We start from the raw sequence: 13,480 nt of genomic DNA on the forward strand, positions 1-13,480 counted from the left end.
GCAAGTTGTCCCCTCAATCAATCCTCACTCTGATACACTATCAGTGTCTAATTATATGAACTCAGCTGAGCAGTGAAATAAATGGCACATGCTGCTTGGTGAGCTTCCAGGGAGATCAAAATAGCTCAAGCAGAACAGCTTGTCCAACAAAGGACCTCTTTTTCTGCACTGACCCACAATATGTTGATCAGATTAGACGAAACACTCTCCGCTAACCTCCTGCCTGCATGGCCGACAACACATCGATTTGGATTTGGTGGAATATTACAGTTAAACATCAATAAGAATAGTAAAACTTTACATTAGAAATATGAGTACTGCATGCTCTTTAAATGGTTAAAAACTGACGTACATGTGCTGATGCACTGTACGCGTGTATCACCTGGCAAAAAAGGAATGATCCTCTTTTTCGGGTCCTTCTGGCCTCCTTCAATTGGGAATTTGTCAAGGATTCGCATCTGTAAAAGTAAGAGGAGAAAACATCATCTTCTTTCTGACTGCCAGTCTGCCACTTCGAGCAATAAATTACCAAAAGATACTGTAATTATCATGAAAGGCAAGCAACCATCCTAATATTTGATCAAATTGCCCACTTGAACTGGCTTTAAATCTACTCTGTGTTTATTAGCGGAAGACTTAGATGAGACAAAAAGGGGTTACAAGCTCTCAGGGAACCCCCTTGTCACGGTTCACGAGTTCAGTAGCGGCTGTAATTACATATTGTCTGAGGAGCTACTGTGTCAAGCCACTGCAAAGAGAGTCACTTTGATCTGTGGGGCAGCAGACGAGGTTACGTCACCATCACTTATCTGACGAAAAACCCTTCAAAAGCAGGTTGCACTTAAGAAGCTTAAAAAGCCATCAGATAAAGAGTTGAGACACAGATGTGAGACTCACGAGTAAAAATGTAAGTGTATTACAACAGAGCTACTGTCAATCTATTGAGAGACACAGGACACTACAAACATACAAAGAAGCAAGCTGTGCGATGGCTGTTATGATGACATCATGCAACTATAATCTGTCGAGATATATGCGCATCTGTCCATGTGTACAAACGACATGTGCTCTATCGGGTTAGACACGCTACCAATGTGTTAAGTATGTTTGTGTAATAGATAAGTTTCCTCTTTGAACAAAACAAGGCCTCTATATGAGCTTCCTACAGTAACAGCATAATACAGATGTATTTCCCCCTTTGTTCGTCCTGCTTTGCCTTGTTCCAGATGTGCTCCAGTACATTAAACTGGGAGGGGAGACCAGGAAAGTAGTCTCGGTCTAGTCAGAGCCAAAAAGGACCAGGTGGACAAACAGAGGCGAGTTTAAACTTGGGTCCACTCTGTCTGGGCTGTTTGCGGGATGTCTCCAGTATGAGGAGGTTTGGTTTCTCTCCTTGTGGTTCTTTACTTTTCTGCTCTCATCTGCTGCTTTTGCTGAATCTTTACATTTCTCAGGACATGGCTTTCCCCCTCCTCCTCCTCCTCATCCAAAATACGGACAGCTAATGAGAAATGGTTTCCCCCTGAAGAGGACGGTTATGGTGTTTAAAGGGCCAAGTAAAATGCTGAGGGTTTACGGAACTGGTTAACCACACCTGCCTGAGTAGGCAGAAATGCACACAATCATTTCATGGTGAGACAAGAATTTTATCCTCCTTAAATAGAGAACACAAAGCTTCAAATATGTTTTTCTTCAAGACATTAAAGCAGGAATATAATTTTTATGACATGGGCTATTATTTCCAAAATTTTCCAGAGCATCGGGAAATGTTTGTCTGACAGACTAAGCCGCACACTCATCATGTTATCAGCCTCTCAGCTGGATATAGCCATATCCTCCCTCTATGCTGGGAATGTTCATTCAACACCTTTAGGAACAACCGTGGCTGACTGGGATGGTTCTCATCCAGAGGCAATGATGACATCATCCCCCCAGGGCTGTCTGGATACACTCACTGTTTTACAGAACAGGTGTGAGAGGCGTTCCTATTACAACAGCTGGGAAGGAGGGAAAACATTTCTTATATTTCATGTACATCAAATTTAGGGACTTACCACAGAGTTGCTGTATATTGTGTCTGTACAGGATAATTCAGTGTACTGAAGTAACTTGCCAACATTTTTGGGAAATATATTTATCATCCATCTTCCCCAGAGCCAGGCAAGAAGATAAATAACCTCCTTTCCTCAGAGTTTGCTGTAAGGAGCAGAGACCAACAGACACCAGGTGGCTGCTAGTTAGCTTAGCACAATGAATGGTAGATGATGGGAAATGTTAGCATTGAAAGGTAAGGTTCAGGATCTTGAATGACCAGAAGAAATCCTCCTTTATTACAAACTTGTCTGTGACTGGTAGTGGCAGTTGATTGAGGCAAACTGTTTTGTTTGTTTTGGGGTGATGTGTCAAATCACTGCGCCCAGTCAGGAAAGTAGTTCCGATTCTAAAATGACACTATCTTTAAGTTTGAATTGTTATTTCACAATAAATGTTAATACACAACTCAAGTTATACTAATGTAGGCATAGACCTTTTTTTGTGGCTAAAATGCAATTGATGACTTTTGACAGAAGTATGCTAACACTTCCCATCCATTATCATTCACCATGCTAAGCTTACAAGCAGTTAGTTGGTTTCTGTGAGCCTCCATTCCGTCACACAGAGAGGAGAATGATATCTATCCTCTAGTCTGCCTCTGGGGAGGATGGCCAAAAAGTTCGCATGTTCCTTTAAGCTGCTGTGTCAGCCAAGTGTTCCCACTGGGAAAATGAACATATACACATAGCCGCAGATACTATGATGTAATCACTATTTCCTCGTCTCCTACCCACTTTATAGTCAGCGTTGCGAAAATAAATATCCAAGATACAGTAAAGCACTGTCATCAAAGATCTCTGTTATGGCATTGCGAAGATGAATTATGGTGACATCCCAAACAGCTTGTGTACACTGTAATAACAATCATTTCAAACATTTAAATGTAATTGCACTGAGAGGGATGGGCAGGGAGAGACAGACAGAGAGAGACACAACTTTGTCAGAAACAAAGAAACTGCTCTGAGAGGAATCTCAGACAGGAGGAGTTTGGAGGAATGTTTGAGTGGGCAAAGAATCTGATTGTGGTTTGACATGGACCTGGCAGTTGTTTACTACAGAGAGATAATGGTGCCACTGACCTCTTGTTCAGAAACTGGCTCATACTGACATAAACTCACGTTTTGTGCCTCTAGTACCAGTTGGCTATTCATTTTTGCAGCCCCATCGACTAAAAGCAGTTTTTTCATAACATGTGCACATGTTCCACAACAGTTTCTGAGGACAACAACTCTATATTTGTGCCCATAAAGTAAGCCAAAAGCATCATAATGTAAGACTGACCCTCGTCCAATTCTCCCAATCCAAAAATAATGACGTCTTAGGGCTTTTTGGAAAGGTTTCAGTCCAAATGCTAGAACCGGGCCAGCTTGCAGGCTCCACAACTCCCCCGTGGAATGCTGCGACCTGTGTGCTGCAACCGTCCACGGAGGCTGATGGGTGTGGAGTTTGAAAACTCACTTTTCAAACTTGTCTCTGCTTGGAAGACTGACCAACTCTGCTCACAACAAACAGATGCAGATCCAAACCATTTGACTTTAACACCAGAAAGGAATTAAGTCTCAAAACTATTCTACCATGAAAAAAAAAAAAAAAACTGGGGGGGGGGGGGGGTCAAAACGTGGGAATCCATGTGTTCAACTCTGCACACGCAAAGAGCACACCTCCATTTAGGTCAGCACAAAGGAAGAGGAGACAAGAATCAGAGGGGAGATGGAACACGGATAATGGATGATAATTGCTTCCCAGAGGGGCAGTTATGAGTTATGTCGAGTGCACTAAAGAGGTTAGAAACATTAGCAGTGAGTGCACTTTTGGACATCCTTTTGGCAATAAAACTGAATACTTAAGACAACAAGCAAAACCGCCTGTTTGATGAGGAATTTTACATGTCCAGCACTACAGTGCTGACTGCTGTGAGACATAGTATATGTTGTTCATTTTCATTTCTTTAGAGGCGTTTCTTGTTCTGTGACCTTGCGTAGCTTTTCATTGTGAATTAATAGCTGTCAGATGAGATCATGGTCACATTTGTCAGGCCAGGGTGTCAAATGCCTCCCCCCATCTGTGTGCTGCTCGTGAATAAAACTAGCAATTGTGCTGCAAAGACAGAGAGCTGTCTTGAGTTTGGAAAAAGTTGTAGGTGTCAATTGGCAGACACACAAGGAAAAGCTACATGAACGAAAATCAGCAGTAAGACACAATATATTAGAGTGACACTTCCCCAAAAAGTGTTTATTGTTCTTTCAAGTACTCAGAAATAGGCGCCTTCAGCTCTCGAAGACGTTTTCTTTTTTCTCTCCAGAATGCAGAAAGAGCCAGCCACTTATATTTGGCTTAAAGCTAATGGCACAACCAACAAAAATTACAACGTAACTGTGCATAAATGTCAATTTTACAGACTTTCAGTTTTTAATCCTTCACTTTATCTACTCTGATGTTTCCCAACCTGTGGGACGCGGCCCGGTATTGCAAGTGGGTGGTGGAAATGTAATAGTATAAAAATAAAAATAGACAGAATAATGTTTTAAACGTTAAAACTCAGTTACGTTTAAAAAGATTTTAAACTGTTGAAATATCACTTTCATTATTTTGTTTTGTTTTTCCTTCAAGTATTACACATAAAAGAGGGATCGGAAATTTTGCTGTTATCAGACGGTCCACTTTGCAGCAGGACCACATTGCGTTTGACTTGTTTACGTTTGAGGCCGATGGCTGAAACTGGAGTGTAAGGACGGATTGCTGGCTAGCAACAGGGAACACTAAAAGGAAAGAGAGACAAGACACTGATGGTGAATCGACAGCCGTCAGAGGTGGGCCTCAAAAATGTTTGATACAAAAGCTGGGCCCTGAGTTAGAAAAGGTTGGGAACCACTGCTCTACTCAACTCAGCCAAACCTGATTTATTTCTTTAAAAAAAAAGAAAAAAAAGAAACCATTTTTCACTTTGTTAAATGGCTTGTCCCCAAATTTTTAATGAGTTCCTCCTTCGGCCATGCTACAACCCTTCATTCCTCAGTTTGGTGAAAATCTGCCAAACCCACTGACAATTAGTACCAAAAACATGACTTCCTTGGCAGAGGTGAAAAAAATAATAATTTAATCAAGTGAAGATCTTTCTGGCTGGGGTTGGGCAATGTATCAAATTATATTTTCAGTTACACATTTGGATCCCAATTATTTGGAAAACGGGCTAATCGTGATAAAAACAATTATTACCTCCGCCAAGGAAGTAATGTCATCACCGGTGTTGGTTTGTTTATCTGTTAGAAGGATAATTCAAAAAGTTGAGGATGGATTTTGAATTTTCGTAGGATAATAAAATTTAGGTTTACAGTCTGTAAGAGGTACAACACCCTCTGTCCTGTATGACCTGCATATTCAAGTGAGGGAAAAACTACCTCCAAAAAAAACCCTCTACTTTTGTGTCGAAATACAAGAAAGCTGAAACCATTTCAAATGTTTGGAAATACTTTGGTTTCGAGGAATCTGACATGGAACAACAACAGGCAAGCATGATGTTCCCAAAGTCTATGAGTAATCTTGAGCTCAATATTGACTGAAATCATCTTCTTCTTCAGCCCTTCTTCTGGGATACATTTTCTAAACTACACCTTCCTTGTGTAAGATTCTTATTATGTATCTCAGTGGTAGTTGTTTAGTACTTTCCCCACCAATATGATATATTTAGGCACATGCTAACATACCGCAGTTTTCATAAGGAGATTCCTTTTTTGCATTTTGCGCTAAATTGAGCACCAAATCACACCCATTGTCTTCATCTACCTGTCTTCTGCACCGCAGAGATTTCATTTTTCACTTATATGACTCAGTTCTTGTAACAGCAGCTGCAGCCTGTTGTTCTTCACAGATTAGCATGGCCAGAAACAACAGCCCTACAGCAGGGAACTGCAGACAAGACTAATGTTTACAGAGACAGGAGAGAAGCTCTGTTTCTATCAAACAAAGCAAGACAGAGGTTTCCTGGCTATGAGCATGAGACCAGAGAACAAAGGTCTTCCTCCATACAGCCACTAAGGAGAGGCCAGGGGATACACTGATGCTTGAAAACTCTTGCGCTTTGGCTACTTAAAGGTCTGAATTTGTTATCGTTCTACAACCAAACTAAAGAGCAGAGTGTTTAGCCTTGTGTAGCTGGAAGTATGCCTACATTCTGTCTGAAGTCACGCTTTGTTGCTACCTCTTCTTGAATGAATATGATACAGCTGTTGACTGGATTTTCCCTGATATCCATTTTTCCAAGAAGCTTCCACGAGTCTTAACTGAGACCATCCATCAGCTGAACAAAATTCCATGACCCTAAGGTCAAACTGACTCCTTTAACAAGGCAGGTTGGCAACACAGACAAACCTCAAACTATTTCTCAGCAATCTAAAAGGTGATAACTTTTCAGAAACAGCCCACACAGTTTGAATTTAGGTGGTATGGAGAGAAAAAGTGACCGCCCCAATTTCTCATTTATTTTCTCCATTGATGTTTACAAAATCCTTATTTAAAAAGAATTTTAAACCTGGAACTTCAGCCAACCAAATACCAGATAAATAGTCACAACAAGATATTTCATCTGGAGAAAAAGACATTTTCAAAGCTGTGTACATAATTATTCTGGGGTTATCTAGAAGATGAGAATATGCTATTGAACGCCGTTATGCTACTTGGTTTTGATTTCCTTTATGATATCGTTTTAACACCAGTATTTGCAGGAAAAGCTCATTTTAAAATGTCAGGAATCAGAGAAATGGGATTACCTGGCAATGACAAAAACATGAGATACTGAGCTGTGATTCATACCATAACTTAATATCTGACTGCTATTTTAAACTACAAAATGATTTTTGTGTTTGAATGACATAATTCTATGAAAATATACGTATGTACTGTCATAAAGGTGTATGTGTGCATCGGTTGTTTGTATCTTTTCTCTGTGTGTTATGAATTATCATTGCATTTAAAAAAAAGTGACTGGAGAATGGAGACTATGGATGTGAGATGATTGGCAGGTTTTATTAGAGCGATGTGGTTATTTTGTCAACGGGACGTACCTGCAGGTCAAAGAATTTGCTGTATCTCCTGTAGATGACATGAGAGGTGGAGTCAGTGTAAGTCACGTTGATGAGGTACACCTAGAGAGAGAAGAACAAACATCACGTCCATTAAGTCCCTCTCTGAAAGACACCATGACACCACTTTAGCTTCATTTACACTAATGACACAAAGTGCATTCCCTCCTGTCTCAACTTCAAGGGGTCAAGAAAGGTCACATAAACTCATTAAAGTGTGTGCACTTCAGTCACACATTGAAAAGGCATGAGGGGTTAATGACAGAGCCAGTAGATGTTAAGTACAATGACATGTTTGTTTTTTGAACTCAAGTTAATTACGATTGGAATACTGATAATTACTAAGAGCCCTGTAACATCACATCGTTGTAGTTCACTTTTTATGATGTCAAAGAGTTCACTGTCTGAGGAAAAAAAACTGATGCTCCCATTCTGTTAACAACCTTTAGCAGCCCTATCTATCACCAGGAGTAATGTCTTGAAGGTGTTTCCCCAGACAGAAGCTGAAGCAAGAATCATTTCCTTGGCAAACATCTGTCATTTACAGAACAAAACCCTGCTGCCGGAAGTTTTTCCACAATAAATTCTGTATTTGCCTCCGCAATAATGAACCCACAAACTATTCGCAACGCCCTGGGGTTGCAAAACAGATGGCCGAGCTTAATGCATTTCTTCCGTGCACAGGGCATTGAGTGTTTACAAAAGCAGCATTCACACATATGGTGTCAATCTGCAATGTTACCAGTTTGAACGTCGGTCTTCATTGTGCACACAGTTTATTACAGAAAGCATGTGCATTGAGGAGGAACAAGTGTGCCAGCAGCTACTAATTACATACAGACAGCCTGCTGAAACACTCGAATTTAGGTAACAACAGCAGTGTTTAAGGTGACAGTTTGTGAAGTTGAATTTCTTCCAAAGTAACATGGAATGGATGCTCAAGATAAAAGAAAACTTTGTCGTACAGATTTTTTTTTAAATTGTGATGGCGATGGGGAGGATAAATGTGAATAACAATGGCTTGTCTTCATTTGAGCAGAGATGTTCTGAGTTGGTAGCTATTTCTGAACAGCAGCCAAGGGACTTTGAGTGTAGTTAGCAAGCTACTAAGCGAGCTAACAGGCTACTTAGCGAGCTAGCAGATTTCTAATACCGTTTTGAGAAAAAAAAAGATAACTTAAACACAAATTCTCTGCACCAGTTAAATCGAGTTTGGAGTGCCTGACGTAACATACACCAAATTGGGTCTCTAACATAATTACAGAAAGGTTACACACTGTCGCTATAATAAGCAAAACTCATGGTAATGAGGAATAGACTGCGATTTTGCAACCAACATTATGGATGGGTCACTGGCCTGTTGTAATTGCATGCAAGAGGATTATACTCTTGGTGTATTCAGTGGATTAAACCATGTAAATTAATGTACACTGACTCTGTGTAATCACTGTTGATGGAAATAGTTTAATCACATCTAAATTACCATGACTGATGGCCGTATATTTATATCAAGAACATTTTTACAGTGTTTTGAAGAGCATGTTACTGCAGCAAAGTCAAACTGAGGACCTGCCAGTGGATCCCCCTCTGGCAGTTTGTGTAAACAAGGATTAGTTGCCATGTTCTCTCTGTCTCCATGTGCCACAAGTCCCTGGAAGGAAGTTACGCTTGAAAAGCGGGGACAAAAGACAAAGGGTTGCTTCTTTCCTCCCTCAAACCGGATGAGCATTTTCAGTTGCTTAGCTCATAGATAATGAGATTTTATTTTTTTCTTCCTCTTCTTCCCTTCTGGGGACTTCCCCTCACCTCCGGCTTCCATCCCAGGGGAATGCCAGTGCCCTATGCTCAGTGGCCTTGGGGAGCTTCCCTCAGCAGGAGATGGATGATGCAATTGATCCCAACTCTCAGGTTAATTAATCCAATTTTACCTGATGGACTAATTGATTTTTGCAGTCCCACTGAGACGTGTCCTGTGGCTCATTGGATTTAATTACTCCCGTCAGTAAAATGACACCAAGACCAGACCAAACAGTCAAGCAGCAAAGTCTGCAACCATCATAGTTTTGCACTAAAAGTTCAGGTCAGATCGCTAAGGCACAGCAAATACATCCATCAATTGAAGACGCAATGTTGCCAAAATTTCAATATATTATTCTCGTGAGTTAACAAGCCAATACCAAAGAAAAAGAGAAATGAGGCCGATGGAAATGTCACTGATGCTGTATTTACAGTATTTAGAACCTAAACTAAACAAATATATTTATTATAACGGGTGTTTACATCTGCAGGTCCACTGCTATCAGTTGGTTGATGTTTGAGAGATATTTCAAGTAGATATTTAAAACTAGAAGTGTATTCTGCTAAAACAATAAAACTAATACAACAACGAATATTTGTGAGCGGCTTTGGAGATGATGGCCGGTTCACACAGACGGTTGTGTGTTTCACAGCCACCTTCGGAAACTGCACCAGAATGACTGCTCGGCTTTAAATGGTTCAAAATAGTAACAAAGTAAAGACATCATGATGCTGATTTTTGCAAAGCACAAATGTTTTCTTTGTTATGGTTTAGCACAAGAAAACAAGCAAATAACTTGTAAAATGTTTGTTGACTGAATAGAGTTTTGGTTTAATCAGTTAAAGGATGTCTGACACTTAGTTATCTGGCTACAAATGCTGTCTCAGGCTAACTGTTAATGTTAGCTTTATTATTTTCAAGAATGTTTTTATCCGTTTTATACTTGTAGAAGTTTGCACATTTGCATCATGTAAACCTCTAATAAGACTAAGATGCAATCGGTTATCCGTTGTATGTTTTCCCTCTTATCACTGTGATAGATTAAAAGCTGCATCCAGGTTTCTCATTGTATGCCGGCATATTAAAATTATACCCACTGAGAAATTACCGGGTTCTATTGGCACGCTGCTGTTGACTGTTGCCATGATTAAAAATGCAGCATTTTTAATGAAGACTGTTGTTTGTTGTTGAGCAGCATCGAGAAAAATGGAGAAGAGGTCTTTCAGAGCTCTGGACGTTTACTCTGGAGAAAACCAGTTCAAGTATTTTTAGGTCTTGCACGCAAGAGCGAGTGAGATGGAGTGTGAAGTAGCGGCTTAAAGCAGCATCCATCATGCTTGAAGGCGCTGCATGGCTCTGTTGTGGTGAATAATTGAATGTCACAACCCTCAACTATGGTCACGGACTACGGGAAGAGGCAGAAAGAAAAAGACCGTGCATGTAAGCGTATAACCTTGGAGATGAGGTGAGGATCTCAGAGCAGAGCTGCTGCTCCCTCCTGTTTCAGTGACTCATCATTGATTCTTGCTCAAAGTACAAAGTGGTATTAAGAAATGGGACAGACCAGGATCAGCTGATGTTCCAAAACTCGCAAGGAGTATCTTTAAAGCTGAAACGATTTGTTGTGCAACAGATTAATCAGTTACCTAAAAAAAAAAAAAAAATTCTGAACATTCCTTGGTCCAGTTTCATGAGTGTGAGAATTTGGGTCTTTGTCACATTTTATGGTTAAATGAATATCTTTAGAGCCTGGACTGTTGCTGTGACAGACAAGAATAATGAATTCACCTTGGTCTGGGCATGGATTATAAGTATTGTGCAGTAATTCTTTCTTTTTTTAAAATTAAGTCAGCAGCATTTTAACTAATAGTCCATGGTTAAAAAAAAAAAGGAAAAAAAAAGTCATCATTATCTCCAGTTTTCATCATCTAAAGTACATTTGATAATTAAACACAAAAGCACAGTGGAGGCTTCAGGGAATCTCACTGGTGATGCAAGTAATCTTAAATCAAATTTTGAACAAATATACATTTTAACTAGATGTTGGTATAAAAAAAAAATCAAAGGATCATTTCTAGGTCAGTCATTGCGACATCTCACTAAGAGCCAAGGATGTGGAGGAGCAACAGGAAAAGACAGCTTATCAAGTCCGGGGAAACTGTTACTGCAATCAGCAGGGTGGTGGGACCGAAATGAGCCATGCTGGTAGCATAAACAATGCGGTAAATAGTTCGACGAACAACAAACGGTACCAGAACCAACATACATAGTGTTTAGATGGATTCCTCCTCTTCTGAACATCCACCACATTCACGTCCAGGACCGTCCGGAGCTGCATCTTGACAGTTGTTGTTTTTTGTTTTTTGTTTGTTTTTTACCAAGAAAGCGCTATAAAAGACTATACTCAGCCATGAAAACGAGATTCTGTATCAAAATGGTCCTGTGGAGACACACAGGGGAAGAAAAGGTCTGGAGAGAAGTTGGAAATAAGAATCCTCCAGAGTCGAGTTTGGAGAGCATCCATGAAGCGAAATGTGTCAGGAGGTCTCGGGGCTTCTGAACTCCTTGAGAAACATGTCAGCGCAATAAAACTGGCGTTTAATCAAACTTCTCCTCCCCCAGGAGGGGCTGGAACACCGCAACAAAGTAGGGACAGGAAAGCAGGACAAATACATGGGCGGTCCCGCCTCTGTCGGACAGCTGAGGCGGTGGACTACAGTATATGGGACCTGTAGTCCTCTGAAAAACCTCTGAGACGAGAACTACAACTAACCTGGAACACGAAAAGCGCATGCAAAAGAGAATTGCTGCGCTGCTGTATGAAGTGCGATGTGTTTTATTGTGTTTCATCGTAGTTGTATGTTTTTTTCTCTAAACACCACGTGCACAAAATAACTGACCCACAACTTTATTCATTTGCCTGTTTTGTTTTTTTTTTTTTTTTTAAACTGAAAGTCACATTGCAGCCAGCTGTGCACGCGCCCTGCTCTCAGCGCGTGACTTTGCTTCCTCCTACTGGAGGAGGCGGGAGGAGCACTAAGGTAAAGATAATTACTTTTTTTTTAAAAAACGTTCCACGCGGGGGCGCTAAAACATAAAACTGTTAATTAAAAGGCGCAATGATATGTAATTAGAGCGTTGTTGTTTGGGTTTGTTGTTATTTGTGTGTGTGTGTGTGTGTGTGTGTGTGTGTTTGTGTGTGTGTGTGTGTGTGTGTTTGTGTGTGTGTTTGTGTGTGTGTGTGTGTGTGTGAGAGACAATGGTAGAATTGTTTAAGCTTATATTACTATTGCATTTCAGTGACTCATGCAGTCTTAGATATTGAAATTCCCAGATTTCTTTATTTAGAATTAGCTTATTATTTTAAATTTCAGTTGCCAGAGAGCTGCTGTTTATAATTTTCAATAATATTTGTGTAGTTTTCATATTCATATTGTAAACAAACTGAAAAACACACCCTTTGAATTTGATAAAGTTCCATTTTCATTATTTCCAAAGTATTTGGACAAGCCTATAAACAATATTCATATTATAATAATAAAAAGTGCATTGTTTCCTCAACAGATTATGAGTAAAGAGCCTCAAGCGCTCATCAGACAGATACTGATATAGCAAAAGATGACCCGGATCTGCCAATATTGTGCGTACCTTAAATGAAATGATCAGATGAACTTATTGTGTCTGGTGGGTTATGTGGTCAGAATGGACTAATACTTTTATAAATGCAGGGATCCTTAATGTAAGTTTTTTTTTCCATCTTTACTATAACGCAAATTTAGGCCAAAGTCAGATATTTTCTGATATTGATATGGGTTCTAAAGTTTATATGATATTTGAAAGTTTTTCTTTCTGAAATCACATGTAAACATTGCGAATTTGAAGAAGTTACGCTTATCTTTAATTCCCAAACATTTGGAAAACACTCTTATGGCACAGTGTCCATAGAAATAGACCTGAGTGCAAAATGTAAAATTACAGATATCTGCTGAGACCATGGCATGCTGATATTATTATGCAATCTTAAAATGTAGTCAGAAAAGCTCCCTCTCTCAGGTGGGAAATTTCTGACGGGACCTCTGTAATGCTTAGAGGTGCCGCTCTCTCTGTCAGGTAAGGCAAACATTGAAGTGATTGGACAATGGCCAACATTTTTATTTTGGAACAACTTTACTCTCTTTTGTCTTCATGACGACAGAAACACAAGCAGCATGCGTGGTAAAGCTTACGTCCTGCCCATGTCCTCCTCCTGCCGGGGAGAATCAGGAAACCGATACAGCTATTCAACTGCGTCAAGTTAACTACTGATACACCGGTCGACAACGGAAATACCTGCTTCCGCTTGAAGATATTTAGAGCTGTGCACCGTAGAGAAGACACAATATAACTGATACAAATTTTACTATCATACTCAAGTTACTCCTCTATTATTAAAAATAGCACGAGTTCCCCATTAGCACTCATAACTGATTTTCTATCCATTTGCTAATTTTATATAACTTATTGTGAAAGG

The 13,480-nt window shown here is 40.0% G+C and overlaps 1 protein-coding gene across 2 annotated transcripts in view; it reads right to left on the bottom strand.

The window, feature by feature from the left end:
- The window catches only part of LOC147247411 (SH3 and PX domain-containing protein 2A-like), a 53,386-nt gene extending 41,792 nt beyond the window's left edge, over nucleotides 1-11,594 (bottom strand). For both annotated transcript variants that reach the window (XM_086179533.1, XM_086179532.1), the window contains exons 1-3: nucleotides 11,237-11,594; nucleotides 7,155-7,235; nucleotides 383-458 (exon numbers count right to left, since the gene is read on the bottom strand). In XM_086179533.1, coding sequence (XP_086035659.1) covers nucleotides 383-458; nucleotides 7,155-7,235; nucleotides 11,237-11,308 — 229 coding nt within the window. In that variant the 5' untranslated portion in view covers nucleotides 11,309-11,594. The remainder of the gene's footprint in view (nucleotides 1-382; nucleotides 459-7,154; nucleotides 7,236-11,236) is intronic.
- Nucleotides 11,595-13,480: the final 1,886 nt, after the last annotated feature.

The sequence above is a fragment of the Aulostomus chinensis genome, chromosome 16 (assembly GCF_037954235.1).
Source record: "Aulostomus chinensis isolate RoL2024-O1b breed Wild chromosome 16, RoL_Achi_v1.0, whole genome shotgun sequence".
NCBI lineage: Eukaryota > Metazoa > Chordata > Actinopteri > Syngnathiformes > Aulostomidae > Aulostomus > Aulostomus chinensis.